Below are 21,796 nucleotides of genomic sequence, written 5' to 3' on the forward strand. Positions count from 1 at the left end.
ATAAGATATTAGGGATAACAAATGTGTTAAATAATATGCAGCAATAGGATGATTTCATTTAAAGAGGTCAGGATATAATGGATTAAGTATGGTGAGATTTCCATTCAATTTCTGAATTAATATGTAAATAATGGGTCTAAATTTTTCTATATTTTAATTTCTTGTTACTCTTCATTTGGGGAAATTAAAATAAGAGATTACTATATAACTTTGTCATTTTAGCTCTAAACCAGGGTGGGTGGCTCAGATTATTACCTGCAGAAGCAATCTTGATTAAGTTTGGAGTTGCCTGATGTTGTGCATAAGCAAAACTACATTTTAATCAGCTAGTCCATATGCTCTATATGATAGTTTGTAATAGACCCTGTTAAAAATAGGTCCCTTTAATCAGCAGTGTTGGATAGAAGCCTAAAGTCTTAAAATAGTATTATTTATTCTGATTCCTTCTTCCTAAAATGAATAAACAGAATGTGACTGATGTGGCGATGGCATGTTACAAATCATTTCATCAAAGGTAATGAAATTAAATTTCAGTTTGGTGAGTTATTGCAAAAGACGGTTTAACATTTATAAGAATTTGACTTCCAAATCCTTCAAGCCCTAATCTTTGGATTTACATAATTTGCTTCTACTTTCAGGCTTTTCCAGTTGAGAGGCTTTGAAGTTCCGAGGCAAAAAACTGAAATAAATTGGAAATTTGTATAATTTCAAAGTGAATGGTTGCAATATAGTGGCATAATTGGAAAGTACGTGGAAGGGGAAACTTATAAAATGTTACTGCGCTTAGTGCATCAGAACTTTATAGTAGAGATATGACATGTGAACATCTGAACAGTTGTTCCAGGAATATATTTTGTGTATTTCCAATCAGTACAACTAAAATGTCTTTTAACTGATTTGTTAAAAGCAGTAGGTCATGCACTTGAACCCAAATGTTTGATTTGACACAGTCCTTGTTCTTTTTTTCCCCCAAACCGCTAATGAAAATTTTTTATAAGGATGTCAGTTTATCAAAACTGCAGAGTGTCTATTTACAAATTGTAAAACTGGACTTCTAAATAAGAATTGAGATATTGATTGCATTCGTCATGAGATTACTGATGTAGATGAAACTGTTTCTTTTCTCCATGCAAATTCCAACACAAATTCCCATTGAGTGATAGGTCAAAGCTATATTATGTGGGTGCATTAATCATTATGTCTGCTACCAATCCATCCAAATTCTTACTCTTAGTTTATTTTCATGGGTTTTTATATGTGGGCTTCCCTGCCATTTGCATTATTTCTTGTATTTTTTTATGATGAAACAATTCATTCATTCAGTAATATGTTTACTACTGGCTAACAGTGAACAGACTGGAATTTCCATGAATGTAGTCACTAAATTGATCTGGTGATGAGTACTTCTATTAGAAAATGGTTATCTCAGGGCTGGCATTGTGCACAGTGGGTTAAGCTGCTGCCCGCAACACTGGCATCCCACAGGACCACAGGTTCTAGTCCCAGCTGCTCCACTTCTGATCAATCTCCCTGTTAATACTCTAGAGAAAGCATCAAAAGCTGACCCAATTACTTGGGCCTCTGCTGGATGGAGTTAAAGGTTCCTGGCATTTGCATGGCCCTGCCCTAGCTATTGTGGCCATTTGGGGGAGTGAACCAGCGGATGGAAGATCTCCTTCTCACCCTGCCCTTTCTTAACTTGGCTTTTCAAATAAATAAATCTTTTAAAAATGAATTCCAGAAAATACTGTGATGGGAAAATTGTATCCCTATCAAGAAAAGTGTAAAACAAATAAGTTACAACAGTAATATGTATTTTGATGCTTTTGTGTGCTGCTAACAGCTTGGACTGGAATGACTAAATTTCAAAGAAGAAGAGAATAGTACTGTGATGTGAATAAAGTATCTGATGCACTTGTAGGACTTGAATGTCATTTTTATGAAAGGTCACTAGGAAATGCTAACCTTTTATCTTAGGATTTATCACACTCTGGATATACAGAATTGGTTTCAGACTTAAATTTCTAATGTTTATAGCACAAAATTAGTGATAATAACAGTGAATCTATGTATGTTTCTGTCTGATTTTTTTTTTATTTTTTTTGACAGAGTGGACAGTGAGAGAGAGAGACAGAGAGAAAGGTCTTCCTTTGCCGTTGGTTCACCCTCCAATGGCCGCCGCAGCTGGCGCGCTGCGGCAGGCGCACCGCGCTGATCCGATGGCAGGAGCCAGGAGCCAGGAGCCAGGTGCTTTTCCTGGTCTCCCATGGGGTGCAGGGCCCAAGCACCTGGGCCATCCTCCACTGTACTCCCGGGCCACAGCAGAGAGCTGGCCTGGAAGAGCGGCAACTGGGCCAGAATCCGGCGCCCCAACCGGGACTAGAACCCAGTGTGCCGGCGCCGCTAGGCGGAGGATTAGCCTAGTGAGCCACGGCGCCAGCCTGTTTCTGTCTGATTCTAATTAGTTTTACTGGCCTTACATTTTATAGAATTGAATTCAGTTGCATTAAACAAGAGAATTTCTTGGTTTTTGTAGAATTTCTAGCCAAACATTAGTACACATCATTGCACCTGTGGCTTAATTCTTAAATTTTCTGTCATCTGAATTTCTAAAGTAGGAAAGTATAAATTCCTTAGAATGAATACAGGGTTTAAAATATACCTTATTATAACAAGCTATCTAGTTTGGGTGTTCCAATGCCAATTTGCATCCCCAAAGGATATTTTGGTGCTTTCTGCGTTAGTCTGAAATTGTAAAAGAAAATTGTGTAATTCCTAATTCCACATTAATGAGACTTTTCTTCATAATCCTCTTGTTTGGGAGCATGAAGAAGAACGTAGTCACTGAAATCATAGAGTGCTGTAGTATTGGTCTATTCTATACCCCAAAGGATTATTTTCTTGTTTTAATGCATAGGTTTACAATTTATCGTTTCTTCTGTGGTTGAACTTCTGAATATGCTTGTTTTTTGCTGGTTTTGTGGTTTGTTTTTAGCTGCTGGTTTTTAGGCATGTGGTATAGGAATTTTGCAATGTGAATTTTTTTAGGCATTTTTTCCCAAAAGCTCTTTTTGTATAACTCTAGACTTTTGCAACATTCACAGTATCCAACTTGGAAAACCTGCATTCTCAGCAGCTTTACTGCTTTAAATAATATTCTTACATTAGCTCTTTTAGGAAGACAGCTTCTCTAACAGTAATGAGATGTGCTAACTACAGATGGTCTTCTTGCTGGAAAGAACTGCAAGGGTTGGGCCTTTTAGGTATAGCCATTCACCTGCATCCGTGCAGATGTATAGGTAGATGATAGATAGATAGACAGACAGACAATAGATAAATACATATATACCTACGTAGATATATACATACATAGATGATGGAGAGAGAGAGAGAGAGAGAGAGAGAGAGGTCTAATACACACACACACACACATACATACATTTGTGTGATATGTAACAAATGAATAGGACAAAATGTAAATTTTATATAGCCACGATAGCACTATATATTTCTTTAGAATTTAACGAACATCTTTCACAAAAATGAACATGTACATGTTTACAACAGCTTTCCTAGGTAAAGTAGCCAGCATGAACAATTATTACGGGTAAAATCTGGATAGTCCAAGCCCAAAGGAACATGGCTGATCAGTGTAAGAGGTGAAATTTATTTCTGTTTCTAATTATTTTTTAAAGATTTATTTATTTATTTGAAAGTCAGAATTACATACAGAAGAAGAGGCAGAGGCAGAGAGAGAGAGAGAGAGAGAGAGAGAGAGAGATTCTTCCATCCGCTGGTTCACTCCCCAGTTGGCTGCAATGGCTAGAGCTGGACCGATCAGAAACCAGGAGCCAGGAGCTTCCTCTGGGTCTCCCCACATGGTGCAGAGGCCCAAGTACTTGGGCCCATCTTCCACTACTTTTCCAGGCTATAGCAGAGCGCTGCATTGGAAGTGGAGCAGACAGGACTCTAACTGGCGCCTATATGGGATGCCGGCACTGCAGGTGGCGGCTTTACCTGCTATGCCACAGCACCGGCCCCTCTATCTCCAATTCTAAAATGTGGCTTTTAGATAAAAATGCCCTGATTGTATTCTGAGTTCCCTAATTTACAGATATTTCTCATCACTTTTTCTTAACCTCTGTGGAATGCTCTAGAGACAATGACACCTACAAATGAAATAATATATGTACAGCATGTGGCCTTCTATCTGATGCATTATAAATACTCAAAGACTGTTCATGTTTGCTTGTTTATGTTTAAAGCAAAAACTTAAATGACACTCAGGCAGATGTATGGGGCAGCAGTTAGGATGCTGTTTGTGATGACCACATCTTGTTTCTCAGTGTCTGTGTTCAAGTCTGTTTTCTGTGCCCAATTCCATGTGCACCCTGGGAGGCTGCATATGATAGCTCAAGCAGTTGGATCTCTGCCACTCATGTGATCCAGACTGAGTTCCCAGCTTCTGGCTTCAGTATGGCTCAGTTTCAGTTTTTGCCTTCATTTGGGGAGTACTGTGAATGGGATCAGTCTTTCTCTCTCTCTCTCTCTCTCTCTCTCTCACTCTCACTCTCACTGTCACTCTCTCTCATTCTTCCCTTGAAATAGATAAAGAAAAATAATGCATAAAAGTGTTCTATATAAAATTTAATGTATGACAAATATTCTTCTAAATAGTTTTTCAAACTTTAATTATATTGTGGCTGGTGCTGTGGCATAGTGGGTATAGCCGCTACTTCCGACGCCAGCATGCCACTTGGGCAATAGTTTGAGTCCCAGCTGCTCTACCTCCAGTCCAGCTCCCTGCTAATGTGCTTCGGAAAGCAGCAGTAGATAGTTCAAGTACTTGGGACCTTGCACCCATGTGGGAGACCTGGAAGACCCTCCTGGCTCCTGGTTTCGAACGGGTCCAGCTCCAACTTTTGCAGCCATCTGAGAAGTGGCCAGTGGTTGGAAGATTTTCTCTCACTGTCTCTCCACCTCTCTGTTTCTCTGTAACTCTGCCCTTCTAATAAATAAATCTTTTTTAAAAATTTAATCATTTAAATTTTATTACATGTGTATTATTAATACCCACATTTTATAGATGTGAAAACTTAATCCAGGAGAGGTTAAGAAATTTCCCCAAGGCTACACAGACAGTAAATGCCATATTACAGATTCAGTGCTGGGTAATCTGACCTCCATGTCCGTAATTTAGCTATAATGTTCTTTTTCTCTAAGCACACTGTCAAATATATGGAAATGTAAATTCTATATCTTAATGTTATAGCGCCTTAAAGTCCTAAGGCATAGGGACTATCCTCATTGTTCTATGGTAGATTTGCTCAACTATTGCATCTATTGCCACTAGCATCCTAAGTTCATAATAATTGGATAGTAGATGATTAATTTTTGCACAAAGCTACAGAACTCAGGAACATAATTAGTTCATTACAATACAGGCAATTTGAATTCCACTTGATGGGAGAGGTCATTTCATTAAAAGTTTTAAGTGAAACTTTTTTTCTTATGCATTTAAATCATCACAGGATATAGCTTATTCTCAAGATGGAGTTATAACATGCAGTACTTAGAGAAGATAACAAATCTATCAAAAGTACAGAGCATGATAGGCAAGAAAAGATGGAAAGCATTGCTTGGTTATGACTTGAAGGACAGATGATCAAAGGATGGAAAGAGTTAGATGGTGAACACGCTACAATATGAGAGAAGAGAGGAAGATGAGAAACCTACCCTACTATAAATACTAGCTATTAAAGTGGGGCTAAATATGAGGAATTAAGTTCTTCATGGTGAAAGCCTTTGAACAAATAGACAGTTGGGGCAGGCGTTTGAGTTAGGCTGCCATTTGGAATATTTGCATCCCGTATGAGAATGCGAGTTCAAGTTCTGGCTCTTTTTCCAGTTCAGCTTAAGAATCCTGGGGGCGGGAGGCAACAGATGATGGCCCCAGAGCTTGCATCTCTGCAAAGCACATCCAGATGGAGTTGCCAGCTTCTGACTCCCACCTGGCACAGGCCTGGCTGCTGCTGGCTTTTGGGAAGTGAACCAGTAGATAAAAGAGATTTCTCTTGCTCGCTCGCGCTTTTTGTTCTTTTCCACTCTATGTTGCTGGTTCTCTCTGTCTCTCTCTCTCTCTACCTTTCAAGTAGATGAAAATAATTAAATAAACATCCACAAAGCAGAAATGGACAATTGATCCACATATTTGGGAGAATCCTGTGTGATGAGCAACCTAAAACCACATTCAGTCCCAGCTTACCCAAGCCCAGAGCTTTGAAATTTCCATTAACTCATTTAAACCAAAATATGCATGCATTCTACTCAAAACATGATTCTGAAAATGAGTAGAATATTATCTGTGGTTCTAGCAAAGTGGAAATGAATTTTTTGACAGGCAGAGTTAGACAGTGAGAGAGAGAGACAGAGAGAAAGGTCTTCCTTTTGCAGTTGGTTTACCCTCCAATGGCTGCCGCTGCCGGCGCGCTGTGGCCGGCACACCACGCTGATCCGATGGCAGGAGCCAGGTGCTTCTCCTGGTCTCCCATGGGGTGCAGGGCCCAAGCACTTGGGCCATCCTCCACTGCCTTCCTGGGCCACAGCAGAGAGCTGGACTGGAAGAGGAGCAACTGGGACAGACCCAGCACCCCAACCAGGACTAGAACCCAGGGTACTGGCACTGCAGGCGGAGGATTAGCCAAGTGAGCCGCGGCGCCGGCCAGAAATGAATATGTTGTAATAAAATTTAGGTAATTACTCTTGAGAGTCATTCTGTCTAAATCAAGTGGTATTGGAAGTTTTCTGTTAGTTTTTATTTTTTTCTTTTCCAGTGCTTGTGACTTCATAGCCTATGGAGTTTTCCCAACTTCCAGGAGAACTGTTTAAAATGGCTTGAACCCCATCTTTACAAAATAGAAAAGTCAGAGATCTCGTCATATTTCCTTGCAGATTCTTGTCCTTATATTCTCAAGGTCCCCAGTCTCCCCCTGAGATTTTGAGTTCAGTGTCTTAGGTCAGTGGAAAACAGATTACACACACACACACACACACACACACACACAATCAATGAATTCTGATGGATGTAGTTGTTTTCTGAAAGATTTGGAGAAAGACCACACTGAAAACCACACAAAAGATTCCCATTCAACTTGTCCCTTTGATGTCCTCCACTTTCTCCCCAAGCCCCACATTTCAGAGTGAATGATGCCTCCTACAAAATACAGGGCAGTCCCTGTTATCTTAATGTTTATATAACAAGGGAAAGCAGCAAAGGAGCCTGGGATGCTGACAGCATTTCCTCAATGTCTCTGGGAACTTTGAAGAACAAAATGTTATTATCTCCTTACAGAGGAGGGCTCTCATGAACAGTTGGAACTTTTATTTTTTGAAAGTGTGCTGTGTAGGTACTGTGCTAGGTATTCCTCACAGGATATTTTCTTGATCCTCAGAACCCTTCTGGACATGTTTTATCCCCATTTTATGGGCGAGTGTCACAAAGATGTACAACATGGTTACCTTGCTGAAAGGAGGTACTGGAATACAGCTGGAGAGGAACTGGAAAGTTCTTTTCTGCTCAAAAGTAGAGGAACAAGAGAAAGCAAGAATCATGAAACACCAGACAGTCTGCTCACCGGAGCCATGCCAAGAGGGATGGCTGACTTTACTCACTTCCTATTCTCCATCTAAGACATCAGCATGCATGTTCCTTTGTAAACTCAAAGCACATCAAACAAAGATTCTTTGAGTGCCTATTAAGAGATTATTTTTGTCTCCATTTGTAATGTTTCATTTATTATCAAAGGGGATTTTATCTCATGCACACCTACATATTCCATTATGCTGTATTTACATTTATTTTAATTGGAAACATTGTTAAAATTTACGAAGACGTCCCCTTTCATGAAATTTGGAAATTGAAGGTAGCATTCAGCAGGTTTCCTTGTCAACCACAATAGTCATTTTTAGAATTGTTAGGGAGTAGTTCAATTACCCACACAATTCTGCTTTCTAAGAATGTGCAAAAGGAAATCTTGTCTTAAGCAAGGCAGAACGCCTGCCAGCAGTGTTCTAGACTTCAGTCACAACAAGGACAATCTGATAAATTTCAAGTCTTGGTTGGGAAGTAGTCTGGTGGGGAAGAGGAAGGAAAATACCAAAGAGTCATTTTCTGCTTGCCTTTTGGAATAGAGTGTTATATCCTTTACTCATTCCAAGGAAGCTATTAAAAATGGCTGTAGGATATGTGGACATTTTAGAGTGATGTAGAACGCCATCAATTATAGTACCTACAACTTTATCAATTATAAACCATCATATAAACTAGAGACTTTAGTAACTCTCATCAATTTTATAATAGGCCAACATAAAACAGCTTTTAGCAATTAAAAAACCAAGCTATGTGAATTCGAGACAAAATTTTTCACATTTACAAAATGCAAATAATTGTTCGTAATGATAATTGTGGCTGAGAACTGAAAAACAGTTTGCCTTCTTTAAAATTTGATGCCTTCCTTTTAAATCTCTACTCCTCTGCATAACTTCTCAGAAAAAAAAATTGCTTTATAGTGAAATTTAAATTTGATTTTGAAATAAATTTTATGATAGATGATAGAAAACTGGCATTTTTGTAGGTCCAAATGGTTGACTATTGGTGATTTTATAGGATTCTACATAGTATTTTTAGTGCAGTCCTAGTCTGTATGCATCTCAATGTGCTTTTCTAGAAAGCTCTGTTGAAACAAATAAATTTTGTTGTTCTGTTACCTGAAACTTCTTTCCTTTTTTTAAAGCTTTCTTTATTTTATCTGAAAGGTAGAGTTGCAGAAAGAGAAGGGGAGGGCCAAGTTGAAGCCAGGAGCCAGGAATTCCATCCTGGTCTCCCACAAGTACTTGAGCTATTTTCCACTGCTTTCCCAGGCCATTAACAGGAAGCTAGATTGGAAATCAAGCAGCCAGGAGTTGGTGAACTGGTACTCATACAGGATGCTGGCATCATAGGCAGCAGCTTAACCAGCTGTGCCACAATTCCAGCCTCTGGAACTTCTTTTCCGTTTTTAAACTGGAAATTAAAATTGTACATGTTGTGTACAACCTGATGTTTTGAAATATGTATGCATTGCAGAATTGCTCAGCTTAGATAATTTTTTTCCAGGCAGAGTGGACAGTGAGAGAGAGAGACAGAGAGAAAGGTCTTCCTTTTGCTGTTGGTTCACCCTCCAATGGCTGCCGCAGCCGACGCGCTGCAGCCGGTGTGCAGCGGCCAGCGCACTGCGCCAATCTGAAGGCAGGAGCCAGGTGCTATCCTGGTCTCCCATGGGGTGCAGGGCCCAAGCACTTGGGCCATCCTCCACCACACTCCCGGGCCACAGCAGAGAGCTGGCCTGGAAGAGGGGTAACCAGGACAGAATCTGGTGCCCCGACCAGGACTAGAACCTGGTGTGCTGGCGCTGCTAGGCGGAGGATTAGCCTGTTGAGCCACGGCGCCGGCCTCAGCTTAGATAATTAATATATGCATTACCTAGCAGTTTTATTTTCTACTGTGAGAACACTATAGTCTACACTCTTAGAAATTTTCAAAATACAGTGCATTGTTATTTACTGTAGTCACCATATTGTACAGTTCATCTCCTAAATGTGTTCCTCCTATCAAACTGAAGTTTTGTATCCTTTGACTGTTAACTCCCCAATACCTCCTTTCCCCCACTCCCTGATAGCCATTATTCTGTCCTCTGAGTTCAACTTTTTTAGATTCCACATTTAAGTTGCCCTTGCAGTCTCTTTCTGTCCCAGCTAATTTCATTTAACATAATGCCCTCTGTGTTCCTCCATATTGTTGCAAATGACAGAATTTTTTTCTGTCTTAAGGCTGAACAGTATCCCATTGCATGTATGTATGCAATTTATTTCTTAATCTGTTCTTCTGATTTGTCTTAGTGTCTTAATTGCATATGGCACTTCTAATCTTAAAACACCTAAGAATGGTGTTATTGAGAAAACCATATCACTAAGAAAAAGTAGATATCCCTGTAAAAAGTAAAGTCATACTTCCTCAAGTTTGTGATACCTTTAGGCAATGTTTAGTGGCTTCTTGGAGGATATTGCATGAAGCTTTCTTAACATGGAGGTACAATCTTCAACTTAATTTCAGCAAAGCAGCTCATGTGATGACTCCTTTGCTTAAACCTTCTCCTGACATCACTCTAGGACTCTGAAACGGTGTGTGATCAACCTTCAGTCCCCTGCCCCAGCGCTGTTCTATTGACATTGTCTCCTGCTTCTTTCCCCATCACTTCCTTTGCTGCAGTCCTAGTGGTCTCCTAGCTCTGCTAACACAATAAACAAGATAAACAATTTCTCAGATTTTCTGAAATGTTAATCCCTCAGATACGTCCCTGGCTCTTTCTTCAATCTCTTCTCAAAAGTCAGATGTTCCAAGAGCCCTGCTTCCTTTTGCATGTACTATTATACATGTGTGTGTATATGTGTGTGTGTGTGCTTACGTGTATGCACGTGTACCTCCATTTCCTATCCACTTTGATATTTGCCACCTGGTTTGTTTTAGATTGGTTTGTTTACTTGTCATCTGTCTCCTTTCATAAGAAGAAGGGCTCCATGATGGCTGGTATTTTGTCTATTATATTCACTGTGTATTCCTGGTACCAAAAGCAGTTAGTCAGAAAACAAAGCACTATCAGAATTCCTGAAAATCCTTAATGTTTCCATCGTGTGTAATGACTTTCCAATGGTTACCCTTCCCACACTTTAAATATCATAGCTTTGTCAGTATTTGAATTTGATATAAATAGAATCAGTGTATTGCTCTTGATGTCTGACATTTTCTTCTCAAAATTATATTGATGAAAACCTCTCACATTGTTGGAAATAGTTGTAATTCATTTATTTTCATTGCTAAAGTGGTATAAAATTGTATTCAATTGTTAATAGATATTTGGGTTGTTTTTAAACTTTAGGTATTGCGAATAGTGCTATGAACATCACTGAATATGTTTTTATTGAATATGTAATAATGCCTTGAGCTTTTGTAGGCATTGTGAGACTTTCTTCCAGAACCGTTTTACCAGTGTACACTCCCACTATCCATGCAGGATAGTGTTCTTCATTACCATAGTTAGCGTCATGTTTTAGCTGTGCTGGTTGGTGTGCCTTGAGTGCAATGTGGGTTAGTTTTATATTTCTAATAGTCAATGCCGTTGAGCATCCAAAGCGCTTTTTAGTGGATTTGTTGGCAGTATGAATAAAGTGGCTGTATTTTCATGACTATTAAGTAGACAATATAGGTACTAAGTTGATAAAGTTTTAATCATGTATGTGGTAATTAAATGACTAAAATTTAGTAAGCTCAACTTTCACTAATGAATCTCTTTTTAACTGATAATTGTATTCCTCTTGCAACATTTTGCTCTCAAAAAATCAGTTCAGTAGATTAGTGAGGGAGCTTGAAGAACCCCCTTTGCTGGGTGGTGTGAGGCTGCCAAGATCCATGTCATGGGAAACTTCCCAGAGGAGATCACTTTTATACAGAGTCTGCAGGCATGAGAGGGCCTGACAGTGGGCAGCAAGTGGAAGCCAAGGTACTGGAGAAACAGGAATGAAGTGTGGTAATGTGAAAATTTATGAAGCTTCTAGGAAATTACAAACTTTCAGGTGTGATTACTATAGATAATCTTTAAAAAAAGCCACCTTGATTTCTGCAGGAAATTAAGGCTTGAAAAGTGACATTTAGTGTTAGCTTCCAGAACTGCCAAGAGCAATAGTAAACTGGACTTTGGGTTTGATTGCATCAGTTGTGTAGCTTGAAATGTTTGAAGTTAACATCGTTTATTGATGCTTTTCCTACAGAAACATATATGAGTGAGGAAAATATTACATGGAAAGCTTTTGCTTTCCAGGTTAGGTCTGATGTCAGTCCCCTAATGTACACGTAAGCAACACATTTTGTTGTCCTTGAGAAAGTGTGGAGAAATAATGTGAAATCTATAATTTTTTTAGCTAAATGCTATGATATATTAAACAGGAAAGTAATAGCAGCCTCCAATTTAAAAAAAGATCTTAGTTGTAATCATTTGTTTTTAAATAGTATTTCACCATAATTAAAAATACTCCTTTCAGAATGAAGAACAATTGTCAATGCATTTTCTTTGATATCATATTTCAGTTTGCTGTTAGACAAATTCCTTTATCACCATATTTTAATATGTCTCTCGAAATGTTTCCAGATGATTAGGCAGAAGATTTCTTCCCAGCTGCTTTCAGGAATATTTGAAGTATTTATTTGAAAATATCTTAGGGAAAGCCTCTAATTTCTGAGTAGACCTGGTTCTGTGTCAAAGCCAAATATAACTCAGTTGTTGAAGAAGAGATTCTGATGAAGATAAACAGAAGAAGTGTGTCTCTTGAGTCAATATTCACAGTATTCTTTACCTGTAGGTTGAAGAAAAAGTCCCAGTCTGTGGATATTACTGCTCCAGGGTTCAACCCTTTGGCTGCCGCAGGAAAGCAGACACAAGCCAGTAAGCCCCCTGCACCCAAGACCCCCATCATTGAAGAAGAGCAGAACAACACAGCCAATCCCCAGAAGCACCCTTCCAGGAGGAGTGAACTGAAGAGGTTCTACACCATTGGTGAGCACCAACTATTTTATGCAAGTGACTAGATTCACTCTCCCTCAACGGCGTGATCAATGTGGTCTGCTTTATATAGTGACCCCTTGTGCTTCATGTGTGTTCCTTTCTGGTGCTTTACTTGGACATTTTCTCACCTGGTCTGAGGAAAAATACTGAGAGCCTTAGGAAAGTTAAATAAGAGAGCAAGTTTAAGTACTTTCTATATCCTAGCCCATAAATGTGTGTGTGTGTGAGTGTGTGTGTGTGTGTGGTTCCATATATATAAATATATATGTATGGTTTCCCAGTTTTTAAGGTTATGTGCATCTATTTTCATTTTAGCCATTCTTCAGCCAGTGCCATTTTTGTTTTTTGTTTTTGTTCTTTCCATTTTCCCTTTAGGCACCCAGGTCTCTGACCCTGTTCTGTCACATTAAGTCAGTGGTTGATGTCAGCTTGTAACTAACAAACCCACAAAGAAAGTAGAAAGTTATTACATTCTGTGGGAAAACCAATTACATTGTGGTCTGCTTTGGCTGTTCACATTGCTTACCTTTGGAGAGGTTGAATCACATCCAGAATTGAGAGTAGAAGCCTATGAATAGAATCTTGCAGATACAGTGTCCCTTTTTATCCCAGATAGAATAAAATCCTATGATTTTAAACTTTAGTAGAGAGTTGTAAGTAATCAGACTATGCAAGTTAAATTACACACTTGTGTTTTTTTTAATCTGACAGCTAGAGTTAGACAGTGAGAAACAGACAGAAAGAAAGGTCTTCCTTCCATTGGTTCATCCCCCAAATGGTTGCCACAGCCGGCACTGCACCGATCTGAAGCCAGGAGCCAGGTGCCTCTTCCTGGTCTCCCACGAGGGTGCAGGTGCCCAAGCACTTGGGCCATCCTCCACTGCTTTCCCGGGCCACAGCAGAGAGCTGGACTGGAAGAGGAGCAACTGGGACTAGAACCCGGTACCCATATGTGATGCTGGTGCCGCAGACGGAGGATTAACCAAGTGAGCCATGGCTCTGGCCCCACACTTTTGTGTTCTAATATTCATTAGCATGTATGTCTAGGTGAATGCTTTTCCATTAATAGCAACAATTTTCAATATGATTTGTCTATTTGAGATAAAAGTTGTTAAATATATCATATTTGGTAGAAGTTGATGCATATTCTCTCACTTTTGGAGGAATTTGGTCACATCTAAAAGTTGTAATAGTAGAGACTATGGCCTAATGTGTTAACCAAATTTGTATCAAAAGGATCATGTTTTCTTTGGCATCCACCACCCTACACCCTAACATGGGCTGTTTGTTTTAAGATGATTGAAATTTTTATTAGATATTTTGGTATCCATATCTAGAAAGAATAATAAGGAGATCAAATTTCTAGTTCTGGTTCCCATACCATTTTCTGTGTGACTTTATAAAGTCATTTTCCAATGTCTTGTTTGAATTGTTTCCTTCAAGCTTGAACAGATGCCCCTATGTAGGTTTAATATTATTTCAGAATTTCGCTGCTAAAACCTTGCTTTTCCTTTCCTTCATTCTGTGTCCTCATCATATATCCACTCTCAGGCTTCCTCTTTCTAGATTAAGATGTGAAAGTTATTTTTCAACTACCACCAACCATAGTGCCGTTGAGGATGTCCACAGTTGGTTAATGGGGACATATATAAGATGGTGTAGACAGGTGCATATTTCCATTGTTGAAATAACTGTCACTCCATTTATCAATGTTCTCTTCTCCTGCCTTTCAATGTGCCTTCTAACTTTTATTGCTTTTTTGACTTATTAACTGGCTAAGAAAATATATTTTGTCTTCAGAAAATAAAACATCCTATGAACTCAATGTTCCTTAAAAAAAGAGAAAATGAGAGAAAAATACTGAACAGTGTGGCCACAGTTAACAGAACTAAGCATAGAAAATAGAAATCCAAAGAGTGAGTTTGGATGGCAGAAAAATGAACTATGAAAAATCTTTATAGCACCACACAAGTGATTTTTTTAATTAGCAAATTAGCAAAAATGTGATTCATGACCAAAACAAATCACATGTCTGTTATGTTAAACCTGGACTGTCAGGTTTACTGTATTTATCTCGTCTACTAATGTAGACCTATAAACATAATTTTCTATGCTGAAATATTAGCAAACATATAATTATCTATACTGGAAGTTCTATTCACAAAACAAGGTTATTCCAGTGTCCCTTTGTAGAAGTGTTGGTAATGAACAAAAACGTTAAAAAAATTTCCACTTACTGGTAATTTTTTCCAGTTTTTGGTAATTTCCTTTACCAGGAACAAGTTATACTATTGCCTTCTATCTCAGTTCATCCTCACAGCCACTATTAAGGGTAGGTGTTGTGCTCTATCTTTATCAATGAGGAGTCGAGCCTTGGAAAGCTTAAAGAAGCAGCCATGAACCACAGACAGCAGAGTCTGCAAATGAAATACAGTCTCTGTGTCACTCAAAAGGATTTCATCTCCCTCTGCACAGGGGTGAGTTGTAAGAGTTTCTATGGACAACACAGAAACTATTACAATGCAATTTCTGGAGAATCTTACTGAGAGAAACTATGCTAAATAGCCCATCTGCTAGCCAATATGCCCTGTCAGTGAAAGATAACTTTCAATATCTCTATTTAGGGTTCACACTACTGTAAAAACCTGGGAGCCCTCCTGTGACCAAGTAGAGTACTACATTTAAATATAGCAATGACGTTTGGTGCTGTAGAAGTGTTTACTGTACTCAAACTCAAGCAATAATTCTAGGGCTTAAAGGATTTTCAAATAAAATATAAAATAAATTTTCAAATAAAATAAAAACCTAGAATTCATTGAAATATCCCTGAGTGGCTTAAGTAACTTCTCTAGTACTTTCTTTTTCATCCCACAGCTATTTTCTTTATTGAACTTACATATAGTATCTACTTCCTGTTGAGAGAACCTTAGGAAGTAAAATTTATATCTTCCTACTATAGATATGAGGGTAAGGTCCTTAATTATTCCCTATAGCAGCAATGTATTAAACCTATAATGTAAAAATGAAATGGTATAAATTCATTATTTTTATAAGCTAATTACCAGTTAGAAGAATTTTAGTAAAATTTCATTGACTTAGAGTAAGTGGAGCAAAATCTAACCTCTATTGATGTGAAATGTATGACTCTTCAGATGAACTAAAAGGAAGATAATAATCACTGTGTTAGGGCAGTTGCTCAAGAAAGACCTTTTCATACTTTCGTGTCACCAACTTGCACAAGTTTGCTATTACTTGACTATAGTTTTTTTCATCTGTATAGTGAAAGAGACCAAATCAGTGTCTTTCTGAGTTTCTTCTTCTTACTTTCTTTTTATTACCCCCAACTGACCATATAAAATACTGCATAAGTTTTATTGCTCAAACTTAAAATGATCACAAACTCAGCTATTTAAAACAGGACCCACTGTTGGGTCTCAGTTCTGTATTTCAGAAGAGCACATGGCATAGCTGCATTCTCTGCTCGGGTTATCACACGGTTCTTACCTGTTATTCCCACCAGAGCACATTCTTGTTCCTAGAACTTGGTTGCAGCTGTAGGACTGAGCTCCTCATTTCCTCTCTGGCAGTGAGCTGGAGCCACTCTCGGCTCTGAGAGGCCACTGCTGCCTGGCCATGTGGCCTCCTCCTTCCTCAAGCCAGGAACTTCCACGTCAAGTCTTTCTCATTTGCGTCTCTCACTTCCTTTCCTGCAGTTAAGCAAGAACAGTCTCCCCTGTAAGGGACTCATGCAATTAGGTCAAGCTCACCCAGGGAATTGTCTGTCTTGAGCTCCACATTATCTAATTACAGGAATAAATTCCATCACCTCACCAGTGCAGGGCTTTATAAGATGTGTACAAAGGTGGGTAATCTGTAGGATCATCTTAAAATCCTGCCTAATGCATTTGACCCCATCACCTGCTGCATACACACTCAAATATATCATAACAAAAATGCTCTAAAGTATTTATCTTTCTATTTTTATTCTACTTCATTTTAAATGAAATATCAACTCAATGAATTGATTTGAGTCCATTACTGAGTTCCATTCTGCAGTTTGAAAAATCACTGGACTACATATTTCAAGTACTTCAGATAGTTAAAATTCTATTCATTTAAAAATAGAATTAATCAGAACTAGAATAGCAAAACATTAACTTAGTGGAAGCACTAACAGGTAAAAAAAAAAATGAAAATGGAGTAGAATTTTTCACTACTCCAGTTTTTGTTTGTGCAAGATAAAATATCTGAGTTTGACCGTGTATATGAAAAATATAAATCCTCTGAAGCCATAGGCTCTACTTAAAGATAGAAGATGAACCCAAATAGAAGAACCAGCCATTTTTAATACTGTCTTAATTCCATTACCCTTAAGTTAAATAATTGCATTTAAGAACTCAGGAAATCATGTTGGGCATGGAGGTAGAGAAGAACCCTGCACACACGGGATCCAAAAATATTCCCTTGCTCCCTAAAGTGGACTTGTACAACCTCATGGAATATTTGTTCAGCAATCTAGAGCCAGAGTTCATGCATCTCTACTCAGTCTGTGACTGACAGGAAAAGGCACTTGTGTCTTTACATACCAAGGATTTTTGCTTGTTAATTAGGAAATGGGACAACTCTTGAATGGCTGTTCCCACAATCAGAGTCTTCAGTGAAATACCAAATGCTGATGAGTCCCCGATCATCCCTGCTGTGTGAAGGCCTCATGGAAGAGGTTGCTCAGAACAGAGTGGAAAGTGTTGAGGGGAGGGATAACCTAAGGGGCAGTGGAGGGCAGGGAGGCTCTCACGAAGTGTTGTGGAAAACAGAAGATGGTGAAATCGCATCAGACTCTAATGATACTCAGAGACTCGTGGCTTGGTGAAACAAGTCACCTCTTACCACTGCACCTACTTATGACTCCCTTGGCATTCGTGCTGCTACTTCCCTGTGGGATTGTGTCTGTCTGTATCCTGGTCTCAGTTTCCAAGATGAGGAAATCAAGCCTTTGATCTCATTCATCCTAACAGAGAGGACAAAGTGGAACTCAGAGTCACCAGGTAAATAAATGTGGGGCGTGGGGAGAGGGATTTAGGAAGGATTAAGGCATGACTTTTGCCCTTCTTGGTAGAGGAGAAGAATGAACCTACTAAGAACTCAGTTTCAGGAGAAGCTTTGGAGGCTTCCGGGCGTTGCAGAAGAATGGGGGCACCTGCTGTGGAGAGCAGTGAGTGAGAGGATGCAACTGCGGCATCCATGGAAAGCCTCTTTTATTAGGTGTGCTGTGTGAATGCTCTCTGCAACGTCATGGAGAAGACAGAAAAGCTTCACCAGGTCCCTGTATTCAGAGGGCTTTGGGACAAGTTCCAGAGGGGACTCTGCACCCGGCTAGTGTCTGCATGATATCTCTGGGACATCCCTTAAGCGGAATCTACTCCGTCTCACATTCTCACCTTCTCAAGGGAAGAGACAGCCCGCTTGCCCGTGTAGCCTCCTGTCTGCTTTCCTTAATCAATCCCCTCCTTGTACCCTATCAAAGTTAATCCCACTGTAACACCTGCTCCTTGTACAGCATCATCTATGATTACTCATTCAATTTTTCTTTACACAGAATTTTCCAGTTATGTTTAAATGAATGAATTCTGGGTTTATTTGCCAGATATATACCAGTATAAATCAAATTTTCCATGTTTGAAATTATTCTTGTTGACTTATGAATCCGTTCATTAATTCAATAGACATTTGTTGAATGCCTTCTGCGTACCAGGCCTTGCTCAAAGTGCTGTGAATGCTATGAGTGCAACAAGAACAAGGCCAGGCGCCAGGTGCACATGCTCTGGTGAGAAAGACAGACGATAAACAGTTATTTCACACACTGTCGATGAACAGTAAGGTTTTAAAGAAAAATTTTGAAAGTTAAGGGAGAGAGGTGATAGTGAGGTTATTCATGTAAACATGTTTAAATCTTATACATTTGAGCAGATGAATTATCTCCGTTCTAACCGAGAAATCAATTGGGCTGGTTTCAATTACAGGACATTAGATGTTAGATGTATTAATAATTAATGTTTTGGAGAGTTGTTTTTCGCCTTCCTTGAACTAGAATTAGCTTATGAAAAGACTAATGGAACTGATATTTGCAACATGAAGAAGAAGATGATTGAGCAGACCCCCACATGACCCTCAGGCTTTCCCTGCCTCGTCTTCAAGGCTGGGAGTGGGGCGGATATGCAGATGTTCTCCACTTCAGCCAAGACAAGAATAAGATGTGAATTAATCTAAAGTATAGAATACTGAAATTAAGCATCAGGGAGAATTTAACATAATTTTGCATATATTACAGAGAATTTTTTGGAAATTATAGTTACCTGTTTGAGTAGTTTCAATGTCAACTTTCCTAGCAGGAAAGGTAATAAGATCATCTCTGGAAGATCTTAAATGATTTTGATCAATGCTGTGAAAAGTGAAGTGTAGTCATCCAATGAATGTTACAGAACTCCATCTTGTTTCACAGAGGCAGAGTGAATCAATGGTGAGGCAGTTAGCCTTAGGAGTCTGGTGTCCAAATTGGACTTTCTCATTGCCCCTGCTAATTAACTGATCATAAACAAGACAGAATCTCAAAGCTGAGGATCTTTACTTACAAAGTGAGATAAAACTGGTGCTCACTGAAAGGGCTGTTGTGAGACATATAAGAGGTAATCTTTGTAAAGTGCCTAGAGCTTGCAAGTTGTTACTAAATATTAGTAAGCTTGTTGTGTCTTCCCTCCTGAAGCCGATATGAAGCAGTGCCACTGTCTTGGTCATTGTGGATCTGATCACCTTTTCTACTGTTGAAAACTCTGCAAAAGCTGCTCGTTCCCACAAGAAAAGGTTGTCACTCACACTTTTTTTAGGCCTTTTTTGTAGGCCTCTCACGCTTTTGCTCTACCCACTCTCCAGCTCTATTACAGATGCTGGCCCGGCAATACAGCTGTGCCAACCTCCTGTGTTTTCCTAAAGATGTCATTCTATATACTGGATCATAGACTTCACGTGTGCTTTTTCCTCTGCCTAGAAGGGTGCTATAGCTACAACCTTCAGCCTTCTGCACAACTACTCTTTTGTCACAGTTCAAACTAAACTGACCTTAGACCTGGACATACCTCCTTCAAATCTGATCAACCTGAATATATTTCAAAGCATTTTAATACAGAGATTGTCAGTCTTTTAGGTGACTAACAAATATCTTTGGATGTGATTAATGCTTATAACATTCCTATAGGGAAACTGGGACTGCCATGTTATATCCATTATATGCCATTCTATGGAATTACATCTCTGAAGGCTGAAAGATTTTTCATAATCATAGTATAAATAGTACCAAAGACAAGGGAAATACATAGATAGACAGGCCTCAGGAACAAGTATCTGGCCTTACCAGTCAAGATACTATGTTTTACCTTCAAGTACTGGGATTCAGTTCCACCAGGTCTTGACTCTGGCTTCCTAATGCAGACCCTGGGAGACAATGGTTATGGCTCAATTAACTGGGTTCCAGCCACCCATGTGAGAGACCTAGATTATGTTCCTGGCTGTGGGCTTTGGGCCATGCCCATCCCCAGCCATTGCAAGCATTTGGGAAATGAACCAACAGATGGGACCTCTCTGTCATTCTGTCTCTCTCAGTCTGCGGTTTCTCTGCCTCTCAAACAATATTAAAAGAGAAAGAAAGTGAGCTCATTCCCACAAGTTTCTAGGTCAAATTCTCTTCTCAAAAATAAGAAAAAAATTCAGTTAGATCATTGACAGAGATCTCACTGAGTTGTTTCCCAAGTGTTAGTCGCTACCATTGATGGTGAAACAGATCTATTAATAATAATTAAAAACAAACAAACAAACAAACAAAACAAAAAACAAAAAAAACAGGGAGCAGCGTTGTGGTGCAGTGGGTGTAACACCAGCATCCCATATTGGAGTGCCGGTGCGCTGTTCCCAATTAGTTTCCTGCTAAAGTACCTAGGAAGGCAGGAGTGATGACCCAAGTGCTTGGGCCTATGCCAGTCATGAGGGAGACCCAGATGGAGTTCCTGATTCCTGGCTTCAGCCTATTCCAGACCTGGCCATTGTGGCCATTTCAGGAATGAAGCAGAATTTGAAAGATCTCTCTCTCTCTGCCTCCTCCTCTCTCTATGTCACTCTGCCTTTCAAATAGATACCTATATATATCATTCTTAAAAATTTTAAAAATAACAGACGAACATGAATCTACTTACTCAATTAAAGTGACTGTCCTTTTCTCCTTCGCTTCTTTCCTTCCTTTCTGCTCTGTCCCACCTTTATTTTTCCCTTTTTCCCTCTTTCCCTCCTTCCTCATTCTCCCCTTTTATGCTTCCATCACTCCTTCCTTGTTTAAAATGAGTTTCCTTTGTAAAATGATGCCTTATATTTGATATTAATTTGGTAGAGTTTCTTGCAAAAGATTTTTATTTTTAAATCCTGTTACTTGTCAAAATATTGAGAAGAGAAATGATCCTAAAAATATCATTATGTAATCCTACTATCTCTGAAACTGTGAAATCTGAAATCCAATGATCTTGTCTTTTTCCCTGACTTCAAGATAGAATACTTTCAACACTTCAACATTCTAAACTTAATGAAGCCCAGTTAAATACAACTTTGTATCATACTCTCCCCAGGCTGCTTTTGAAAAGACAGCCTATTGAATTAGGTGTTCCCTGGGAATTCTTCTCAGTAGTTGGCCAGATCAAAACACTAATAACTAGCTTGCAAACTCTAAAAAAAGAAATATGGAATGCATATTTAACTGCCTTTTAATTGCAGTTCACCAGACATTTTAAAATATAATACTGTAATTTATATGCCTCTTATTTTGGAGCCAGACTTTTTAATTATAAGAATAAAGAAGATCAACTCTAAAATGAAAATACTGTAAAAAGAGGTTAAAAAAAAAAGAAGAGTCTTGCTGGAGGTGGCATATTCTGCAGCCTGAAAGTAGGTTACCATAGAACTGGAACCTTCTCTAGAAACAAAAAGAATCATCCTGTACAAACAGGAAGAAAGTCTCTGAGATTTAATCAGCAGAGCCATCTTGGCATACAGGTCACTCTCTATATGCGCAGAAGCTAGAATGGATAGCTGTGCTAAGGGTTCGATTA

The 21,796-nt window shown here is 39.0% G+C and overlaps 1 protein-coding gene across 3 annotated transcripts in view; it reads left to right on the forward strand.

Moving 5' to 3' along the window:
• OXR1 (oxidation resistance 1) overlaps positions 1 to 21,796 on the forward strand; it is an 825,596-nt gene that overhangs the window by 533,852 nt on the left and 269,948 nt on the right. For all 3 annotated transcript variants that reach the window (XM_070075402.1, XM_008255816.4, XM_008255818.4), the window contains exon 3: positions 12,451 to 12,644. In XM_070075402.1, coding sequence (XP_069931503.1) covers positions 12,451 to 12,644 — 194 coding nt within the window. The remainder of the gene's footprint in view (positions 1 to 12,450; positions 12,645 to 21,796) is intronic.

The sequence above is a fragment of the Oryctolagus cuniculus genome, chromosome 6 (genome assembly GCF_964237555.1).
Source record: "Oryctolagus cuniculus chromosome 6, mOryCun1.1, whole genome shotgun sequence".
NCBI lineage: Eukaryota > Metazoa > Chordata > Mammalia > Lagomorpha > Leporidae > Oryctolagus > Oryctolagus cuniculus.